Source organism: Sus scrofa, chromosome 8, assembly GCF_054392235.1.
Source record: "Sus scrofa isolate SSC_HxYL_T2T_F1_AM1 chromosome 8, Sscrofa_HxYL_maternal_Yorkshire_Landrace_v2.0, whole genome shotgun sequence".
Classification (NCBI taxonomy): Eukaryota; Metazoa; Chordata; class Mammalia; order Artiodactyla; family Suidae; genus Sus; species Sus scrofa.
The window spans coordinates 7,317,074-7,336,467 of record NC_139390.1 but is presented as its reverse complement, the minus strand read 5'-3'; the positions used below and the strand labels follow the sequence as shown (position 1 = coordinate 7,336,467).

Here is a 19,394-nt window from a genome sequence, read left to right as displayed (position 1 = left end):
GCTCAGATCCAGTGTGGCCATGGCTGTGGTGTAGACTGGCAGGTGTAGCTCCAATTTGACCCCTAGCCTGGGAACTTCCATATGCCGCAAGTGCGCCCCCCCCCCAAAAAAAGAAAAAAATAGTGTTTTAAAAGATTTTTCAAGTAAGAGATGAACAGAAATCAGAGCTGTGTGTGTATGCAGGGATTGGAGGAAAAAGCCAGGCACCATGGCTTTTATTCAGTGCTGTTACATGAACAGCAGCAATTTAATTCAAAAAAGGAAAAAAAGGGCAGACCCTGTAAAATCAAAGCCAGCTATGGTACCACGCCTGTGCTTTAGTTCTGTCCATACTGCCTCCCCGTCAGCAACTTGCAGGAAGGGATGTCTTGGTCTTTGCTCCACCCCTGGTCTTTGTTCTACCCCTGATGTGCTCAGTCCTAAGCCCTCACTTAAATGCCTGTTTTTAAATGATCACATAAACCAAGAACACGCATGCCCCAAAGGAAAGACAAAAATAAGCTCTTGGGCCAAAAATGAGCAGTGGTTTCCAAGATGTTCCATTGACTGGTCTCAACGTGGAGTCTGTAAGTGGACCTACCGGGATCCAAGCTCAGGACCTTATGCTGTGTTCTGTTGCCATGACTTTGTCCCGCCACTGTGGTTCTGAATCTAGTTGAGGCCCCTGCTGGCTCCTACAGCCTCATACCTGCCACCCTCCCCCATAAACTGTACCTCCACAGCCCACCCGGGCAAGGGGTGAGTGCCTGCAACCTGCCCAGCCCTGATTCTGCTACAAACTCTATCTGGGATGACTGTCCCGGAGGACTTTCTACTGAGCCGACCCCAAGCCTCCTCTGGATGACACCCAGGCATCTTTTGACTTTCGATGAAATGGCTGCAGCCCCACCCCCACCCCCCAGCTTCTGCCTGTGTGTCCTCTCTCTTCTGGGATTTGATGCAGCTCTGCCTGATCCCAGCTCACAGCGAACACATTGTTAAGTTTCTTCCCATGTGTATCTTCGACTTTACAGGGTGCTCTGAAGATAGTGACTCGGGGTATTTCTCTGTCCCCAGGAACTCAGTTTGATCTTAGGAACGTCAACCTGCCTTGTAAAAGTTTGAGTCATCACCTTTGGGCGAAGAACAGACCTGAGGCATCAGTCTTTGCAGATTTGCTGTCCAATCTTTTTTTTTTTTTTTTTTTTTTTCTCTCATCTCTCTGGACAGCTTTTATCCATTTATTACATTCATAAAAATCAGGAATTTTCAGAGTTCCTGTTGTGGCTCAGCAGGTTAAGAACCCAGCTAGTATCCTTGAGGATGTGGGTTTGATCCCTGGCTTCACTCAGTGGGTTAAGGATCCAGTGTGGCCATGAACTGTCCCGTAGGGCACAGACATGGCTTGGATCCTGAGTGGCTGTGGCTGTGGCCGCGGCTGGCAGCTGCAGCTCTGATTCAACCCCTAGCTGGGAACTTCCATATGCTGCAAGTGTGGCCCTAGAAGGCAAAAAAACAAAACAACCAAGCAGGAGTTTTCACATGACTCTCCATAGTTGAATCTTGAAAAATCCAAAGATCAGATGCTACTGGTCTCTTAACTCCAACATCTTGTGGAGTGGCCGCGGCTGGCTCTTTAGACAGCCCAGGTACACACACAGCTGCTTGCTGCGGTCCCCACTGCCAGCAGGCTTCCTAGGTTGCTGCCCTGGGCCCGGGCCCAGGAGACTGTCCTGTGCTGCCCCTGGAAAGACTTCCACGGGGGAAGAAGTCCCTGGCCGACAGCTTTCCTCTACTCTGCTTCTCAAGACTGTACCTTAGTCTGCTCAGGAAGCTGATGCCACCCGATCCAGTCCCTGGGGAGAGCTTTTTCTTGGCTGCAGGTGGCCGGCCTCTCCTAGCGTGCTCATGTGGGTGGCAGAGAGAGAACGCCCCCCTCTCTTCCTCCTTTCATAAGGACACTCACCCCATTATGGGTCTTAGCCGGGGACTTTATCTAAATCTAATTACCTCCCCAAGGCCCCATCCCCAGATGTCCGCCACGCTGGGGTAAGGGCTTCAACCCATGATTTTTGTGGGGGAAACAAAATTCAGTTCAAGAAATGAGACAAAGTCGCCCCCTGCCCCCACCTTAGCTCACCCAGGGAAAGAACTTACTCTGGTTAGTATATATTTATTTTCAGCTACAAACTATTATAATATTTCCTGCCTCAACCTAAAAGAACCACAGCTTTCCCTGTGTTTGAGGTCCAGTGACCTGGGACTCAGGAAACCTTGGTTTTGTTCTTGTTTTTGTTTTCATTGTTGGCTGCCCCGTGGCATATGGAGTTCCAGGGCCAGGGATCAGATCCGAGCCAAGGTCATGACCTGAGCCAAAACTGCAGCAACATCGAATCCTTAACCCATTGTGCTGGGCCGGGGATCGAACCCGTGTCCCAGCGCTCCCAAGAAGCCCCCGATTCCATTTTGCTATGGCAGGAACTCCAGGAGACCTTGGTTTCTGATTCAGTGAAGCCCTTGCACACTTAACTGTGGGATTCCTGTGCTCTGCCTACTTGCTGCCCCATCCAAAGAGATAAGGACAGGATGAGATGATGGCACAGGATTCTGTGACCTCTGATGCTCTGTGTGACCTTCCCGGCCATTTCTGGGGAAACACAAGGACTCTGGGTGCTGGCCACCTGTGGGGCGAAGACGACCGTCCACCTTGGCCAGGCAGGTGCCTCCAGTCTGAGGGGTGCCTGTTCAGAGGTCGGGTCACACCTGGAGGGCGACCTAGCCAGGCACGGGGATGCGCTGTGACAGCCCAGCTCCCTCCCACCTCCCCTCCGCGGGCCAGTCTCCCTTTTCCACTCAGCCACAACCACAAGCAGTAGGGAGAGGCCCTGTCCGCCCTCCTGTCACCAAGCTCTGCCTGTGCCAGTGCGTTTCTGCATCTAATGAAGGACTTATTTAGGTCACCTCTGCCTTCCGTGCACAGCGCCGCAGATTAAACATGTTGGGGAGAAGGAGTTCCCTCTCCTTTCCCCTCCCAGGGCTTCAGAGCTGCTCACACCTGGCTGCCCTTCCCCCAGGCAGGGGACATTTCTTGAAGGACCCTCTGTGGGCCCCTTCCCAGGCAGAGAGCCGGGATCGTCCCCGTGTGTCACTGCCCTTTCTTCTTTGAGCCTCCATCTGGTTGAGTCACTGCCGCACTTTGGAGCATGCACAAATCCGTTTGACTAATTACCATCCTTGAAGCCCGTTTTTACTGCACAGGCTTCTTTTCATTTATTTATTTATTTTCAGGGACAAAAATAGCTCCCACGATTGAAGGGCTTGCCACGGGCCAGGCAGTATGGCAGCATCCGTGTAGACTCTTTCATCCTCACAGTCTGTGTATTGAGTTGATGTGTTGCATGTGAGACTCAGAGTTTTCCATGCTGTCTGGTCGATTTTCAGGTCTGGAGCTGAGCGTCGAGCCTGGGGTTTTGGCTCCAGAGCCTCTGAATCCCAGCATCTCTCCTTGGCGCCCTTCCTCAGCCAACACCAGCTCTGGGGCCAGACGGATGACCCTCTATTTTGTCTACCGCAGTTGTTTCTAATCCTGGATTTAAAAGCAAACTGCCCCTGAACAACTGTAAGAAACCAAACCCAAAGTCACGTGAGCCATCCCAAGGCCAAGGGCATCAGAATCTGAGTCTGAATGGACGAGGCTGTTCAGAACTTGCTGAGTTCTTGCCATGGCCAGGGCTGTAGGTGGGCCGACAGTTCTCCTGGGAGCATGTTAGAAAGGCAGATTCTCAGGCCTCGCCCCAGAACTCTCGGATCCAGATCCACATGCTGAACTAGCTCTCCAGGGGGTTGGCGTGCACGTGTGAGTTTGGAAAATACTGTGCCTGGCAGTTGTAAAGGGGCTGCCAGAGCTCCCGCAAGGGGAGCTTCAGTCCCCTTCCACTTGCAGCTCCTTATCCAGGTGCTTCGACCCTAATCCCTCACGTGACTGGGAGAAGAAACACTATGGACTCACTTAAGACTACCCGGGCTCGGCCTGCATTTATCATCCTCCTTGTCTCCTGGAATTCTCAGAATCTCAGGAAAGCCCTGTGATTGACACCTTCTGGCCCCAAGTCCCCACCCTGCCACCCTCCCTCATTTGCCCAGGTACCTCCTCCCTTCCATCCTGGAGAATAGCATCTATTATCCAGGTAACCTTTTGTATACATGGTGCCATGGATGCAGCGAAGCATAGAAAGTCTGGAGCAAGGAGCGTTTGAAGAGCCCTGATCTTTTTTCAAGGGGAAGACAGGGCCAGCTACGCTTCCTTTTCCCAGGCGGTCAGTGTGGCCCAGAGAACCTTCTGGGCTGACCTTGGGGCCCTTCCGCCCTGCACTCTTTCTTCCCACGCCATCCTACCTCACAGCAATTACCGTAAGTAAATCCAAACAAAAGCGAATGTCGACCTTGGCTGACGCGTGTCATGTGTAGTTTCAAGAAAATAAATATTTATGTGAATCTTGATATATCACTCTCCTTCCGCAGACTGACAGGCACAAGAGCTAAATCTGTTTCCTCTTTCTGGGTTTCCAAGATGATCTGCCAAGGAGGGAAATTTGACACCACGGCAACATGCTTTAAGGTGCTAGGCAGAGGTGAAAGTGAAGACATTTTTGTCTCCTTAAGATCAACAACAACAAAAAATGATAGACTGTTGATTGCTCAGAAGTTTGGTTGGCTCCGGAAATGACAGTTCTGGTCCAGCTGTCTACGGGGGTCAGTACCTTCCAGAAAATTAAATCGCTCAACACCCAGGGATGCTTGGAGAGAAACCGTTTGTATATAGCCACACAAGGGCTTGCATCCTTTCTGCTGCTTTTCTAAGTATTATAGTTAATTTGCAATGTTGTGTCAATTTCTGCTGTACAGCATAGTGACCCAGTCATACATATACGTACATTTTTTTCTCATACCAACTTCCATCATGTTCTATACCAAGAGATTGGATATAGTTAGTTCCCTGTGCTATGCAGTAGGGCCTCATTGCTTATCCATTCCAAATCTAATAGTTTGCATGCACCAACCCGAAGCTCCCCATCCATCCCACTCCCACCCCTCTCCCCCTTGGCAGCCACAAGTCTGTGCTCTATGTCTGTGAGTCTATTTTTGTTTCGTAGGCAGGTCCGTTCGTGCCCTATTTGAGACCACATATAAGTGATTTTATAATGCTCTTGCATAAGCTGTCTCCACTGCCCACTGAAGTCATGGCCAGCCAAAGGAGAAGCAGCACGGCGAGCTTTAGCGATGGCCTGTGAGAATTGTAGTTATCACACTTTCTGGTTCTGTGACCCTGAGAAGGTTATTTAAAGGTAGCCTGTTTCCATGTCTGTTGAGAGGGGAAAAGCCATCATCATTTGTTGATTGCCTACGGAGTGCCAGGCTCTGCACTATCTCTTTGGCTTGGGTAATCTTATTTCGCCACGATAGCATCCATAGGAAGTAGGTTTTAGTCCATTTTACAGAATGGCACTGAGCCCCAGAGAAGTGAGAAACTTAATCTGAGGTCAGTTAGCTATGAGAAATCTAGCCTGAGAGTTCCTGGTGGTTTAAGGATCTGGCATTGCCACGGCTATGGCTCTGGTTGCAGCCGTGGCATGGATTTCATCCTTGGCCCAGAAGTTCTGCATGCCATGGGCGTCCCCCTGCAAAAAAAAAAAAAAAAAAAAAAAAAAAAGTCTAGCCTGGAGCTGTCCAGTGTAAAATCATCATATATATATGATAGATAAAATGATAAAAAAATGCATAAAGAGGAAGAACCACCTCTTTGCATTGTTACAAGTATTAGAAGGAATCATTCCTACCAACCGCCCGACACACAGTGGACGATCACAAAATAGTCTCTCCCTTTCTGTCCGTTTTGTCAGATCCCTTAGATGACTTGTGTCCCGCGGTTTTTCCCCACTCTTTGAAGTTTTATTGAAGGAGAATTGGTTTACAAGGGCGTGATCGCTTCCGCTGTACATGAGAGTGATTCAGTTCTGCACGTAAACACATCCATTCTCCTTCAGGTTCATGATCACCCAGCACTGGGTAGAGAATTCTCTATGCCACACAGCAGGTCCCCGCTGGCCAGTCGTTCCTTGTTTAGAGTCTCCCTTTATCCAAGGAGATGATTGCCTGTGCCAGTGGGGTCACTGTCTTCTCTTGAGGGGCTGGGAAGCTTTCCCTGCAGACGGAGGGACCACAGGCATCGTGTGCCTGATGCATAGAATTTCCCTCTTGTGAAACGATGCTAGTGATTTCATTTTATACACAGGTATGTTCAGGTGTTGGGACTTAGATCAGATTTCTTGTGTTGGAGTTCCTGCTGTGGTGCAGCGGAAATGAATCTGACTAGTATCCATGAGGATGCAGTTTCAGTCTCAGGACTTGCTCAGTGGTTGGGGATCCGGCCTTGGTGTCGGTCACAGATGCAGCTGGGACCCCGCATTGCTATGGCCGTGGTGTGGGCCGACAGCTGCAGCTCTAATTCGACCCATAGCCTGGCAACTTCCATATGCTGCAGGTGCAGCCCTAAAAGGCGAAAAAAAAAAAAAAAAGGAAAAGAAAAAGTATTGTGTTCATTACAGTTAAAATCTAGGTCATGATGTGAATTATGTAAGAAGACTTGAGAAAATTCAAATATTTTTGAAGGGTTATTTCACTGCTGCCCCTCCTTTTTTCATGAAAGTAATATTTTAGACTCTCAGGTGATCTTGTCCAATCGCTATTAGAAGTTTTGTGTTCTTCTTTCAACATCCGGATTCTGCTTAATCTCTAGGGAGGAAAACCTCACTACCTTTTGGCCCTTTTGACCCTGTTTGTTTTTTTTTCTTTGTTTTTTTTAAATACATACACCAAATCTTTTCTTAAATTATTTTTTACTTTTTTTATTAAAGTATAATCGATTGACAACGTTCTGACAATTTCTACTGTACAGCAAAGAGACCCAGTCTTTTTCATAGCAAGACCAACTGTTAAGTTTGTCTTTCTATTGAATTAAAAGCCTTTCTCCGTGCCTTCGGTCCTTTGCCTAATGTTCCACTGCACTCAATGTGTTCATTCAGCAAACAGAATCTCTGGCCCCTTCTGTGCACCAGCAATCACGCCAAGCCCCGGAGGACGCAGCCGAGGGAGGCAGGACAGATAAGGAAGCTCAGAATTGACATTGTTGGGTGGAGAGGCAGCCTGTAAACAAGCAAATATAATTTTGGATAGTACATGAGGAATATAAAAAAAGATGGGAAAGAAAGTGATTAAAGGAGACCAGGCAGTCTGATGTTGTGGGGAAAGCCTGCATCTGAAATAAAATCTAACTAACAAGAGAGAGCCAGCCCCGGAAAGCCTGGGGCAAGCATCCTGGAAAGGGGGCGGCCAATGCTAAGGCCCAGAGCTGGTGTGAGCTTGGTGTGTTCAAATGAACAGAAAGGTCAGGGTCTGGCTTAAAGGAGTGGATGAGGCGGGAAGGGCGGGCCAGACCCATCCTAGTTCCTCCCTGGCCTGAAAAGGACTTTGATTTAATTCCTAGTGCAAGGGAACCACCATCTGGAAAATCCTGTGTCCTCTCGCGAGGGTTCCTTGTGCCTGGCATGCAGTCAGCATCTTCATAGTGGGTCCCAAGGAAGCCTATTGCTGCTAATGGGGAAGACTCTGATGTTTGGAATTCTTGAAACTCCAGACTTGATTTATCACTGCAGGGGGAAGCAAACAGCCTCCCTGATAAAAGGGAGTGAACAGAGAGGGGGCTGGATCTCTCTTGGGGAACTTTTAACCCATGTACAAAGGGAAGGGCTTGTGATGCTCATTCTACCAAGTCTGGGCCCTTCCATGCACTCCTGTTCCTCATCACAGAAGCAGTGCCAAGCATGGTGGTCCAGAACTGAGAGGCACAGCAAGGAGCCCAGTAACTAAACTGCTCCTACACTGATTCTGGGTGTGACCACCTGTGTCCTGGGCAGTGGGATTACTGGCTTTGCCTGTTCAGGCTGAATTTGAATCCTAATTCTGCTTCGAACATTCCATTCAAACTGCTCCGTTCCCCTGAGCCCTCACTTTCTTGTAAGGGTCCCACTTCTCTGGAGAAATTGCACTCTACAAAGTCCCCAGCCTAGCATCTGCCTTGTAGCAAGTGCCGCAGGTGGCAGCTGCCCTTATTGCTTTTGGGGAAAATGTGGCCCAGGCCCCAGGTGCTGTTGCACAGTCTTTGTGCCAGGGCCAGCTCAGGGCCCTAGACAGACTTCCAGAAGATTCCCTTGGTTAGTACCTAGTTTACTTGGAGAATTTTATTCTTAAGAAGGCACTTCCCACAATTAAAGAGCTTTCAGAGTAAGAATGGCAACTGCTCAGGCTTCTGTGCTGTCCACTTGAGTCGCTAGCAGCCACTGTTGTCCTTGAGATGTCCTTTAAAAGTAAATGTATACACACTGGATTCTGAATACCTCAAACAAAAAAAATGCAAAATATCTCAATTTTATACAGTAAATAGGTGTTGAAATGATAGCCTTTTGGACAAACTGGGTTACAGAAAATATCCCCTTTCGCATGGGCTTCCTGGGAAATGTACAAGTGCATATGTGTGTCATTTTCAAGAAGGGAGTTCCCGTGTGGTGCAGGGGGTTAGGGAGCTGGCTTTGTCACTGTTGTGGCTCTGGTCACTGCTGTGGCACAGGTTCAATACCTGGCCCATGAACTTCCACATGCTTCAGGCATGGCCAAAAAAAGGGGGGGTAACAATACGGTGTTATTTGTCACAAGACGAGATATGGCTAAGTGTCAGAGGCATAAGTAAATAGTGGTTCTTACCACCTTGGAAAATGGTTACTGTTGCTTTCCCGAGCATCTCTTGATTGCCTGTGGAGATGTGAGTTTTTCTGAGAATGCAGCAAAACTGCAGGTTATACTTTTATTTCTACACCTCATTTGCTGCTGCATAACTCCTATGGGTAAGGCACCTTGATTGATATTGTAGGGGGGAAGAAGGTATTGGTGAAAGTGCGGAATTCATCTCATAACTTAGCTAGAATGCTGGATGTGTCGCATAAATTCAGTAAGTGTTTGTTGGATAAATGAAGAAAACGGCGTATGTGATTCATATAACTTTTTTGTCGGAAAATGTGGATAACCCATCTCATTTCAATCCCTAAATAACCATTTGAGGCCAGTGGAATTATTTACCACTGTGTGGATGAGGAAACCGAGGCTAAGCCATAGCCTGTGTAATTCTTTCAGACTCTTACTGAGTAGAACTAAGGAATGAGCTTTGACCCCTGTGTATCAGCTGATTCTGTGTATCAGCTGATTATTCCGGATTGGTGGCTGGGACTTGTCATTGCTAGGTAGAGTTGTAGGGGCGTTCTCTGCTTCAGGACCCCCAAAATACCATTATTATTTTAAGACCACATGCTGGGAAGACAGCAATAATAGCGGAGAGAGTACAGAATGGGCGCTCAGGAACCACAAATTCTAGACTCAGATTTTCTATGTGACCTTGGCTGGTCACCGCTGGGCCTCCTCACCCATAAACCAGAAAGCAGGCACTTAAAATGACACCCTTCTTCTCTGTTGCTCATAATTCCATTGTCAAGGTCATGGTGGCCCAGACGTCCTGGCTCACAGGTTCACCTGAGCTCAGGGGTCTTTCCTTTGCTAAGAGTGTTACTAAAAGGCACAGCAATTCTGACTGTTCCACTGACAAATTCACTTTATCAAACTACAGCAGGAAAAACTTGACTCTCCAATGACCACTATGTGTGTGTAATGCATCTTAAATCTATTTAGATGTACAAATATATGTGTGTGTATATATTTAGATGTAAAAGTATGTATATAAACACAGACATATATACACATACATATGAAAACTTTAGCTATATTTTATGTGTATATACATATGTATATATTATATGTGTGTGTGCATATATATATAAATATATATATATAGCATGTGCACATATGGGACTTAAGCTACTTTTTTCCATATACCGCAACTATTTTTGAAATGGAATGTAGATTGCTTAGAATAAGCAAATACACATTTTGAAAAACTATTAAATGAGAAATGAGGAGCTTTCAAACTACAAACCGGCCAGGTTTTCAGTTGCTTCGCGGCGGGGTGGGGGGTGTTTTTATTTTTTGCTTTGTTTTTGTAAAGGACAAAACATATTTCCTTTCTCCTCCCTGCTGCCTGCTGGTCATTCCCCTTTAGGACCAAGATCTCAGATGTGCACGGTGCTAACCGAGAGGCCTGCTACCAGGGTGGAAAGAGCATGAAGAGTCAGGATGAATTTTAGATCCGGCCTCGGACTCCATCCCTTAGGTGTTTGCCTGATGGGATGGTTTCCTGAGTCTAGATGCAGAGCTGGGAGCTGGGAGGGAGGACCAGGCCCACCACAAGGAGCACAGGTGCTTAGTGGAGAGAAGCTTTTCTCTCCCTCACTTCATCCCCCACCCCCTGCTCACGAACACACATGCACACACACAAGCACGTAGGCACACATGCATACCGCAAACACTTACGTAGAAGGCAAGTGCAGCCGGTCCCTTTGGTCCATCCACTGGAGCAGTGGAGAAGGATATGGAACCTCCCCGAAACACATGAAAGCATTCCTTCAACCAAAGCAGGGCCCATTAACTTGAGCTCATCCAGTCAGTAAGGCCAACCTTGAGCTCTACCTACCTCGGCCCGACCTCCTTAAAATTTTTTTTCTTTCCTTCTCCTGAATAATTATGACAGGTGACTTTGCAAGTCCCTCTTCCAGTGTTCTGTGATTTTCCATAGGTTTCCAGTTTTTTAATTGCTGGGTCTCGAATATAGATTTTTCAAAGCAGCTGATCCTGCTGGCATCTGAGGGAGGGGTCAACTGGCTTGATGGTAAACATGGACGCCCTGCTTGTTGTGCCTCGTTTGTACCTTCTGGACATGTTTTAAGCTAATCAGATGAATTTTAAAGCTGGCATAAAGAGGATGATGGGCCCACTTGGTAGAAAACCTTTTTCAGGCTCTGTAAATCCCATGGTCCCCAAACTGGGCCTGGCTCCAACTCTTCCCAAACCCTGTCTGGCCAGAGATGACTTAAAAGAGACTTTCCAATCTCACTTTCTGGGAGAGGGTTGAGCACAGGTTGCTGTCTATCAGCCCCCTAAGAGCATGGGCCATGGCTTGTCTGTCTCTGGGAATCCCATGCTGTCCAGCCCAGCGGTGTCTGTGTCCCTGAGGGACTTGAATGCCTCAAGGTGATCAAGCTCAGGTCAGTAAAGAAGAGGAGAAGGCGTAAAGGGGACAGTTCATGGGAAGGGTTCTGCATTCAGAGTGTGAAATGTGGGCTGCGACTTTGGAAATGGACTGCATTTTCGTGTCCGTGGGCAAGACTCTCATCTCTGTCCTGCCCTTCTGCCTTATACTCTGCCAGACCACTTTATTAAGCGAACCGTGTCGCCTACATGAAGGTTTTCTGCTCTTTCCAGTAACCTCACCTGTTTATCCCTCTAGGCCCACTTCAAACATTTCCCTTGCTCGGAAGCCACCCCTAATGGTTTCAGGCAAAATGAATGAATGTAGGTGCTCGCAGTAGCCTTTCTAAACTATAATCATAGCATAGACAGCCCTGAGGCCTGCAGTCAGGTTGGATCGGTTAACCGTTGCTAAATATGTGCTGTCATACAAACACCTCAAAACTCAGAACTTAAAAATCACAAGCTATTGATTGAGCTTAAAATCTCATTCTTACTCACGAGGGAGGGGGCTGGTTTGCACACAGCGGACAGATGGGGTGGCTCTATTGCACAGGTCTCCCTTCTTCCTCCTGGGACTAGCTGGCCAGGGCACCATCTTCCCATGGCAATGGCAGAAGTGCAGGAGCACCTGTGGAAACATACAGCCCTGATGAGGCCTCGGCTGGGGACTGGCGCCTTGTTTCTGCCCACATGCCATCGGCCAAACCCTAGTCAGTTTCCTGGGGAGCACACTCCCCTCGCAATGAGGCCATAGCAAGAACTGGGTGCAAGGAAGAGGGAGAATCAGAACTAACCAGTCAGTCTTTCAAATAGGTTTTTCTGCCCTGTTAGATCAGGAGACCCTGAGGTTGGAGAAGCAGATCAACGCCTGCTTCTCTATCTATACTATCTCCTCTGCCCAGGGCTGGCGGCTCACAGATATTTCACTGGCCTTGTTTTTGTGCCAACAGAATGCAAAACATACAAATGTTTGGGGGAAAAAAAAAAATCCAAAGAAGAAAATATTGAATGACTCATGAAAGTTATATGAAATTCGGATTTCAATATCCATAAAGTTTTATTGGAACACAACCACACCCATTTCTCTGTGTATTGTCTATGGGTGATGTAGCGCAAAACAGCATAGCTGGAGTTGCCATGGAGACAGCGTATCCGTCTCCAGAAGCCTAAAACTATCTTGTCTTGTACAAAAACTCCTTGCCACCCCTGCTCCACAGGATAAAGCAACAGAGAAAGCCCCAAGGAAGTGATTGTAGTGCCCAAGACAACAGAATTGTCAGCCTGATTAAGCCCAATATTTATTTGAGTTAATAATGTCCCCCTTTGTTTCCTAGTAATCAGAGGCCCGTGACACCCATGAGTCACTGATCTGGAGGCATCCCCTGCGCAGCGCTTCATGAGCCAGCGGCGCCCGGCCCAGTGAAGCCACGGTGGTGTCCAGCATGGCCGCGCTGCTCCTGGGCGCGGTGATGCTGGTCCTTCAGCTCCAGCTGGTGCCTTGCCGCCCCGCCATGCCCGGGGCCAGGCCGAGCCAGCAGGAGCTTGTGCGGAAAGCGGCGACCCTCCAGGATGAGGTCTGGGACAGCGCGGCCCCCAACGGCTCCATCCAGCAGCTGCCGCAGACCATCATCATCGGCGTGCGCAAGGGCGGGACCCGCGCGCTGCTGGAGATGCTCAGCCTGCATCCCGACGTGGCTGCTGCGGAGAACGAGGTGCACTTCTTCGACTGGGAGGAGCATTACAGCCAAGGCCTGGACTGGTACCTCAGCCAGATGCCCTTCTCCTACCCGCACCAGCTCACGGTTGAAAAGACCCCCGCGTACTTCACGTCGCCCAAAGTGCCTGAGCGGGTCCACCGCATGAACCCGTCCATCCGGCTGCTGCTCATCCTGCGGGACCCGTCGGAGCGCGTGCTGTCCGACTACACCCAAGTGTTCTACAACCACGTGCAGAAGCACAAGCCCTACCCGTCCATCGAGGAGTTCCTGGTGCGCGACGGCCGCCTCAACGTGGACTACAAGGCCCTCAATCGAAGCCTGTACCACGTGCACATGCAGAACTGGCTGCGCTTCTTCCCGCTGCGCCGCATCCACATCGTGGATGGCGACCGCCTCATCAGGGACCCTTTTCCTGAGATCCAGAAGGTCGAGAGGTTCCTGATGCTGTCGCCGCAGATCAACGCCTCGAACTTCTACTTTAACAAAACCAAGGGCTTTTACTGCCTGCGGGACGGCGGCCGGGACCGCTGCTTACATGAGTCCAAAGGCCGGGCGCACCCCCAGATCGACCCCAAACTCCTCAATAAACTGCACGAATATTTTCATGAGCCAAATAAGAAATTTTTCGAGCTTGTGGGCAGAACATTTGACTGGCACTAATTTGTGATAAGCTAGGCTCAGAACTTTTCCAGTTGTAAATTGTGGTGTACACTAGGTGGAGAAAAAAGAAAAGAATTTTAAGAGGACATTTAAGCTATAATTTATTTGTAAAATCCATAAAGTACTTCTGTACAGTATTAGATTCACAATTGCCATATATACTAGTTATATTTTTCTACTTGTTAAATTGAGGGCATTTTGTATTGTTTTTCATGGTTGTTAACATTGTGTAATATGTCTATATGAAGGAACTAAAATATTTCACTGCAGAGAAAAAAAAATTCTGGAGACGCTGTCTTTTTTGAATATAATGAACTTGCCCCCAACTCAAAAGAGCTGTCTGTGTTCACTCATTGCATAATCACGGTTACTTAGAAAAACTTTTTCATAGCTATTATGTTCCTCTCCGCTGCTCTCCTTTTCTTCATTGCCTTTTTAAAATTTTAGTGTCTCACTGGGGTCATCAGATTTACTTTTTACTTGCATTGTGAGATTTGTCTTCACTGAGAACCCCTCGTATTCGTGGAGGTGACAGTTTCACCTGTTCCCAACTTCAGCAGGCACTTGAGTGTGGATTTTAATTCTGTGTAAACTCCAAGTGGACAGAGCAATTTAGGCTGGAGAAGTAGTAACCAGCTTGCTTCAAAGAATGCATACACTTACTTCCAGCTGCAGCAATAGCAGAAACTACAATAAAGGGAATCAAACCGTTGACCTTCAGAATGATCTTGAGGCTGTGCACTTTGCCTGAGGTGGCAGTGGGTCTCCAAAAAGCCACTAAGAACAGAAAAGAGAGGAGTTCTCACCTTAGCTCAGCGGAAATGAATTTGACTAGGAACCATGATGTCGTGGGTTCGATCCCCGGCCTTGCTCAGTGGATGAAGGATCCGACATTGCCGTGAGCTATGGTGTAGGTCGAAGATGCGGCTTGGATCTGGTGTTGCTGTGGCTCTGGTGTAGGCCAGCAGCTATAGCTCTGATTTGACCCCTAGCCTGGGAACTTCCATATGCCGAGGGCGCAGGCCTAAAAAGACAAAAGACAAAAAAAAAAAAAAAAGGAAAGAAAAGAGATATTGCAAAATCCATGTCTGTCCCCATCTTTCAGATTCTGTGAACAGCTAGCTAAAGGCACAACCGTTTGGTTGGGTTGTGAGTCTATTAATCTATTTCCCAAAAGGTCAATAGGCAGTTATAAGCATAGACTCCATATGCTTTGAAACACAGGCAGGTAAATGTTTAAAAATTAACTCCCAGGAGTTCCCACTGTGGTTCAGCAGTAACGAACCAGACTAGTATCCAGGAGGATGTGGGTTCGATCCCTGGCCTCACTCAATGCGTTAAGGTTCTGGCATTGCCATGAGCTGTGGTATAGGTAGCAGTCCCAGCTTGGATCAGGCATTGCTGGGGCTGTGGTGTAGGCTGGCAGCTGTAGCTTTGATTGGACTGCTAGCCTGGGAACTTCCATATGCCACAGGTGTGGCCCTCAAAAAGGAAATTAATAATAATAAACATAAAAATGAGTTCTCAATTTGGAGTCCTGAAGGTGAAAGGAAATTTAAATTCCCATGGGTTGAAATTGAAAAGAGAGAAGTGTCAGGCAGGGGACAGAGGATAAGAAATACCCTCATGAGGCCTCTTTTCAGTTTCACTTCTGCCCTGAACTGCAGAGCTGTTAAAAGTGGCCACATCCGCCCCTCTGAGCCTCAGGTTTCTCATGCATTCTTCATTCAGTCAGCCTTTTACAGAATGAAATAAATCAGATTTTTTTTCTTATTATGAATGCACACTATATTCATTACAGTGAAACAAAAAATGCAAGCAAGCAAAGTAAACCCATCTCCTGACATAGTTTCTGCTTAAGGCAGAGGAGCGAACTAGACATGAGAGATAAGAACTCATTGAAATTTCCCCCAAGCAACCCCAGGAATGAAGGAATGTTCAGCCCAAGTTCAAAGAGGAAGAAATGAGCACAAAGAAGTTAAGGATCTTGCCCAAGTTCATAGTGACTCTTAGTCAGAGCTGTAAGTGCACTTAGGGCCAAAACACGGGTTTTCTGTAGGTTTGGTTTTTTCTACCCAACTTTTTCTGAACGCAAATGGAAAGACCCAGCCTCAGAGCCAGTCTTCCTGGCATATTCCTTCCCTGGTGCCAGATGTCTCCCATCCCAGGAGGTGTGTCTGCAACAGAGGGAAGGGGCGAGAATGAGCCTGAGGCTTGCTCAGCCGTGTTATCAAGTGAGTCATTTGGGTTATGCTTTTGCAGCTGCAGCCTGGCCTGCCCTTGGCCTGGCCCATGCCCCACCCTGGGCCTTTCACAGACAGCAGAGAGAGCTGCCAGATACAGCCAGCTCCCTGTTCATGCAGTACTTTGTCACCTGCAGAGCACTCCCCCCGCTGTAGCACATCATTGGCTCTTGCTTTTATCTCACCCACTCAAGACTGAGTATGTGAGGAGTTCCCTGGTGGCCTAGAGGCTAAGGATTCAGCATGGCCACAGCTGCGGCTTGGGTTTGATCCCTGGCCGCTGGGGAACTTCTACATGTTGCAGGTGTGACCAAAAAAAAAAAAAAAAAAAGCGGGACCCACAGAACTGAAATTGAGTTATCAAGGTTGCCCAGGAGATGGGTGACAGAGTGGAGATTCCAGAGAGTTCTCTGACTCCTAATAGGATGCTCTTTGCAAAATACCTATGCATGTCTGTGCCCTCATGGGGATGGTGTGCTCAAAGCCTGCTCTGTGGGGTCAGGAGGTGGCAGGTGGCAGTGGAGGAGGGGAGGACAAGCACAGGAGACAAGATCCAGCTGCTGGGGAAGACACAGCTGGCGGTAGGGGCTGGGCTAGTTTTAAATGATCAGTAGGTATAAATTCAATAATTGCTGGTTTGGGGCGTGGGTCTTAACTAAAGATGTGTTCATGGGGGTCTACCCTGGGCAAGGGCTCAGGGGTCCTTATGGCTGTTTTCATCCATTTATGGCACCCAGCCATTTGGAAAGCACGGGCTGTATGAAGCCATTGCTTCACACCTAGCCCAGGCCCTTGCATCTCAGCTGGGCACTGTCAAATTCAGAGGAGGCCCTGCAGGGGGCCAGGGTGCTCCTTCATGGAGGCCCAGATGCAATAACTTAGGAGTCACATGAGCACCTGATCTCTCTCCAGACAGGCCTGATACTAAGCCTATAACAAAGAGAAAGATGTGCTGATGGGAGGGAGTGAGGTTGCCTCCATGATTGGCCCAGGCTCCAGAGTAGCCTAGGACCTAGGAGCCTTTGGGTGCCAGCCCTCCAAAGGGGTGGCTGAGAGCCTTGGAGTAGAGCCTCTGCTGTTGTATTTGGACTCTTCATTTCCCTGGAGGCTTCTGAGTCACAGTGGTCTCTTTCCTTCCTCCAGAAATCAGATAGTGCTGAAATCCTGTCAACACTCTTTGGCTATCAACTCACAGCCTGCACATTTTCTATTTTAGCAAAAATGATGGTGTGCCTCAGAGCACGGGGTGCCTTGCTCTTTCTATGCTGGGAGGCTTTACTCAGCGGGAGGGAGATAGAGGGCAGAAGAGGACAATGCACCGGGTGCCTGCTGCTCACAGGACCGGAAACCGAGATCCCTGCCAAGGGTTCGGGTATTTACTAAGACTGTATTTTTTCTTTAGAGCCCCTACTCTGTGCTTAGCATGGTATTAAGCTCTCAGGAGTGGGAAAAGATTAATGCAAGAGCAAAGGACATTAACTGTTCTGTGTTTAAATTAGCAACATGGACGGGCTAGGAAGGCTGCTCTGTGTTTAAATTTAAAAAAAAAAAAAAGAAAAAAAGCACGGAAAGGCTAGGAAAGGAGGTGGCTTTAACTGTGTACAGATCAGCCAGTGTGGTGTGTTTGGTTCTTTCTCACTGAATTCAAGAACATCCTGGGAGGAATCAACTAGCCCCATTATAGAGAGGAGAGTGCTGGTCCATAGGAAATGGACCTGCCATCATTGTTTTAGAAGAAAGAGATGAAGACCGCTCACTCTGGGGCGGGGAGTGTGGGCTGTTGTCCTCGAGATGGGGATTGTTGGAGTTCAGGGTCATAAACAGAAGATGAGAGATGACAGAGACGTCTTTCATTATGCCATTACTCCAGAGTTGTAAGAGGTGAGAAATTTTCCCCAAAGGGTTGCATGGCAGAGCTGTGACACAGGTCACTTAGCCTGTGGGCCACAGGATCCTGGTCTTTCCACAGGAAGTCTTACTGGAGGAATGGCCATAGGGCTGGAGCACAGGACAGGAGGCAACGGGTATGAGCAGAGCATTCAGTACAAGGGTCCCCTGAGGAATCAAGACAGTGGTGCCGGGGAAGGGGAAAGAGGTAGAGAGATGCAGGCAAGACACTGTTCACCGTGCATGGGGCTGGATTCAACCTATTGGGAACTCACTCTGTGTCAGACACAGTGGCCTTGACAACTGCTTTCCAAGTGGGGAAAGCTTACTTAGCAGGAACCCATGTCTCTCTGACTCCCTGTGCAGGTGTGTCTGCCGTATAAAAATAACTACCATGTTTTGCCTACCTGCTATGTGCTTGGTATTCTAAATATGTTCTATTCCATATGGCAGTTCTGCAAATTAGGAAATGGCACAGTACTCCTAATTGTACAGTGGGGGAAACAAACTCACAGGCTAAAGGACCTGCCCAAAATGCCAGAGCCATTGACTGATTGTTACGACTTGAGTTCAGCGCCCAATGTCCATGATTTACTGGGCTTCAGTCCACGTAGTTGTGGGTAATGGGGAGAAGAAATTAAGCACAAGTGTGCGTCTGTCAGGTAGAAATGATGAGCATCTGGAATGGGAAGATGCAAAGAGAGACTGTTTCCAGATTGATCATCTTCAAGCAAAGTGTGTTGGGGACCTGATAAAGGGGCATGTGATACGTGTTCCTTACCAGCAGGTGTTCATTTAGGAAGTCTGAGCTTGAGACAAAGAGCAGAGCAACCCAGCAGAGCTCTTCAAGTGGCAGACGGGATGAGGATCAACACTGTAGAATCTCTCTAATTGAGATGCTTGGCTGAAGTGTTTTGATGTAAGAAATGGCCTTGGGTCTTCAGTTCACCCCATATCCAGATCTTTTCTCCATTCCCCCCAGTTTCCCCAGTTAGGTGACCTGAGAGAACAAGCAAGTGGAGCCAGGAGCTCTGGGTGATCTGACTCTATCTGCGATTAGCTTCAAATGCCCAGAACCTCATTGTCCTTCTCAACATAAATGGGCTGGCATTTCCTGAGCTTTGCCTGGGGGAGTATTCAACGAGATAAAAGAATTGAAAAAACCATAAACTCGGTGGATGCATTGCTTAGTGGTTAAGAGCATTTAGAATGTTGGCAAGTAGACCCAAACTGGTTTTAAAATAGTCAGCAGGTGCCCACTGCCTTGGTTTTCCCATCTGTTTTCCAACTTTAGGACTATATCCCTGGCTGTTGGTGCCCCATCCAGACCCCATTTGCCAGGGGAGTGTCCCCATTCCCCACCACCAGCCAGAAGAGTTGGCTGCTAAAAGCTCGCCCTGTCCTGTGAGCCTTTGCCCTGTACTAAGAGCATTTCTCTTGGTTGCCAGCTGCTGCCTTCCTGGAGGTGCCAGGAAGTTGTGTCCACCCTACTTCCTTGACTTTCTTGGGGTTGCCTTGCCTGGCGATTGACTAATGTGGGGTGAGGAGCTGAGTTGTGGGGAAGGAGCCCAGCCTCATGGTCTCTGGGCAGGGCAACCTCTAGGGTACAACCTCTGCTCCAGAACTCCTCATGGGGGCAGGCTGAAGCTAGACTTCTGCT

At 48.3% G+C, this 19,394-nt stretch overlaps 1 protein-coding gene across 1 annotated transcript in view; it reads left to right on the top strand.

The window, feature by feature from the left end:
* HS3ST1 (heparan sulfate-glucosamine 3-sulfotransferase 1) overlaps window positions 1-13,937 on the top strand; it is a 33,406-nt gene extending 19,469 nt beyond the window's left edge. Inside the window, exon 2 of the mRNA XM_021101019.2 lies at window positions 12,561-13,937. Coding sequence (XP_020956678.2) covers window positions 12,669-13,604 — 936 coding nt within the window. The 5' untranslated portion in view covers window positions 12,561-12,668 and the 3' untranslated portion in view covers window positions 13,605-13,937. The remainder of the gene's footprint in view (window positions 1-12,560) is intronic.
* The last annotated feature ends 5,457 nt before the right edge of the window (window positions 13,938-19,394 follow it).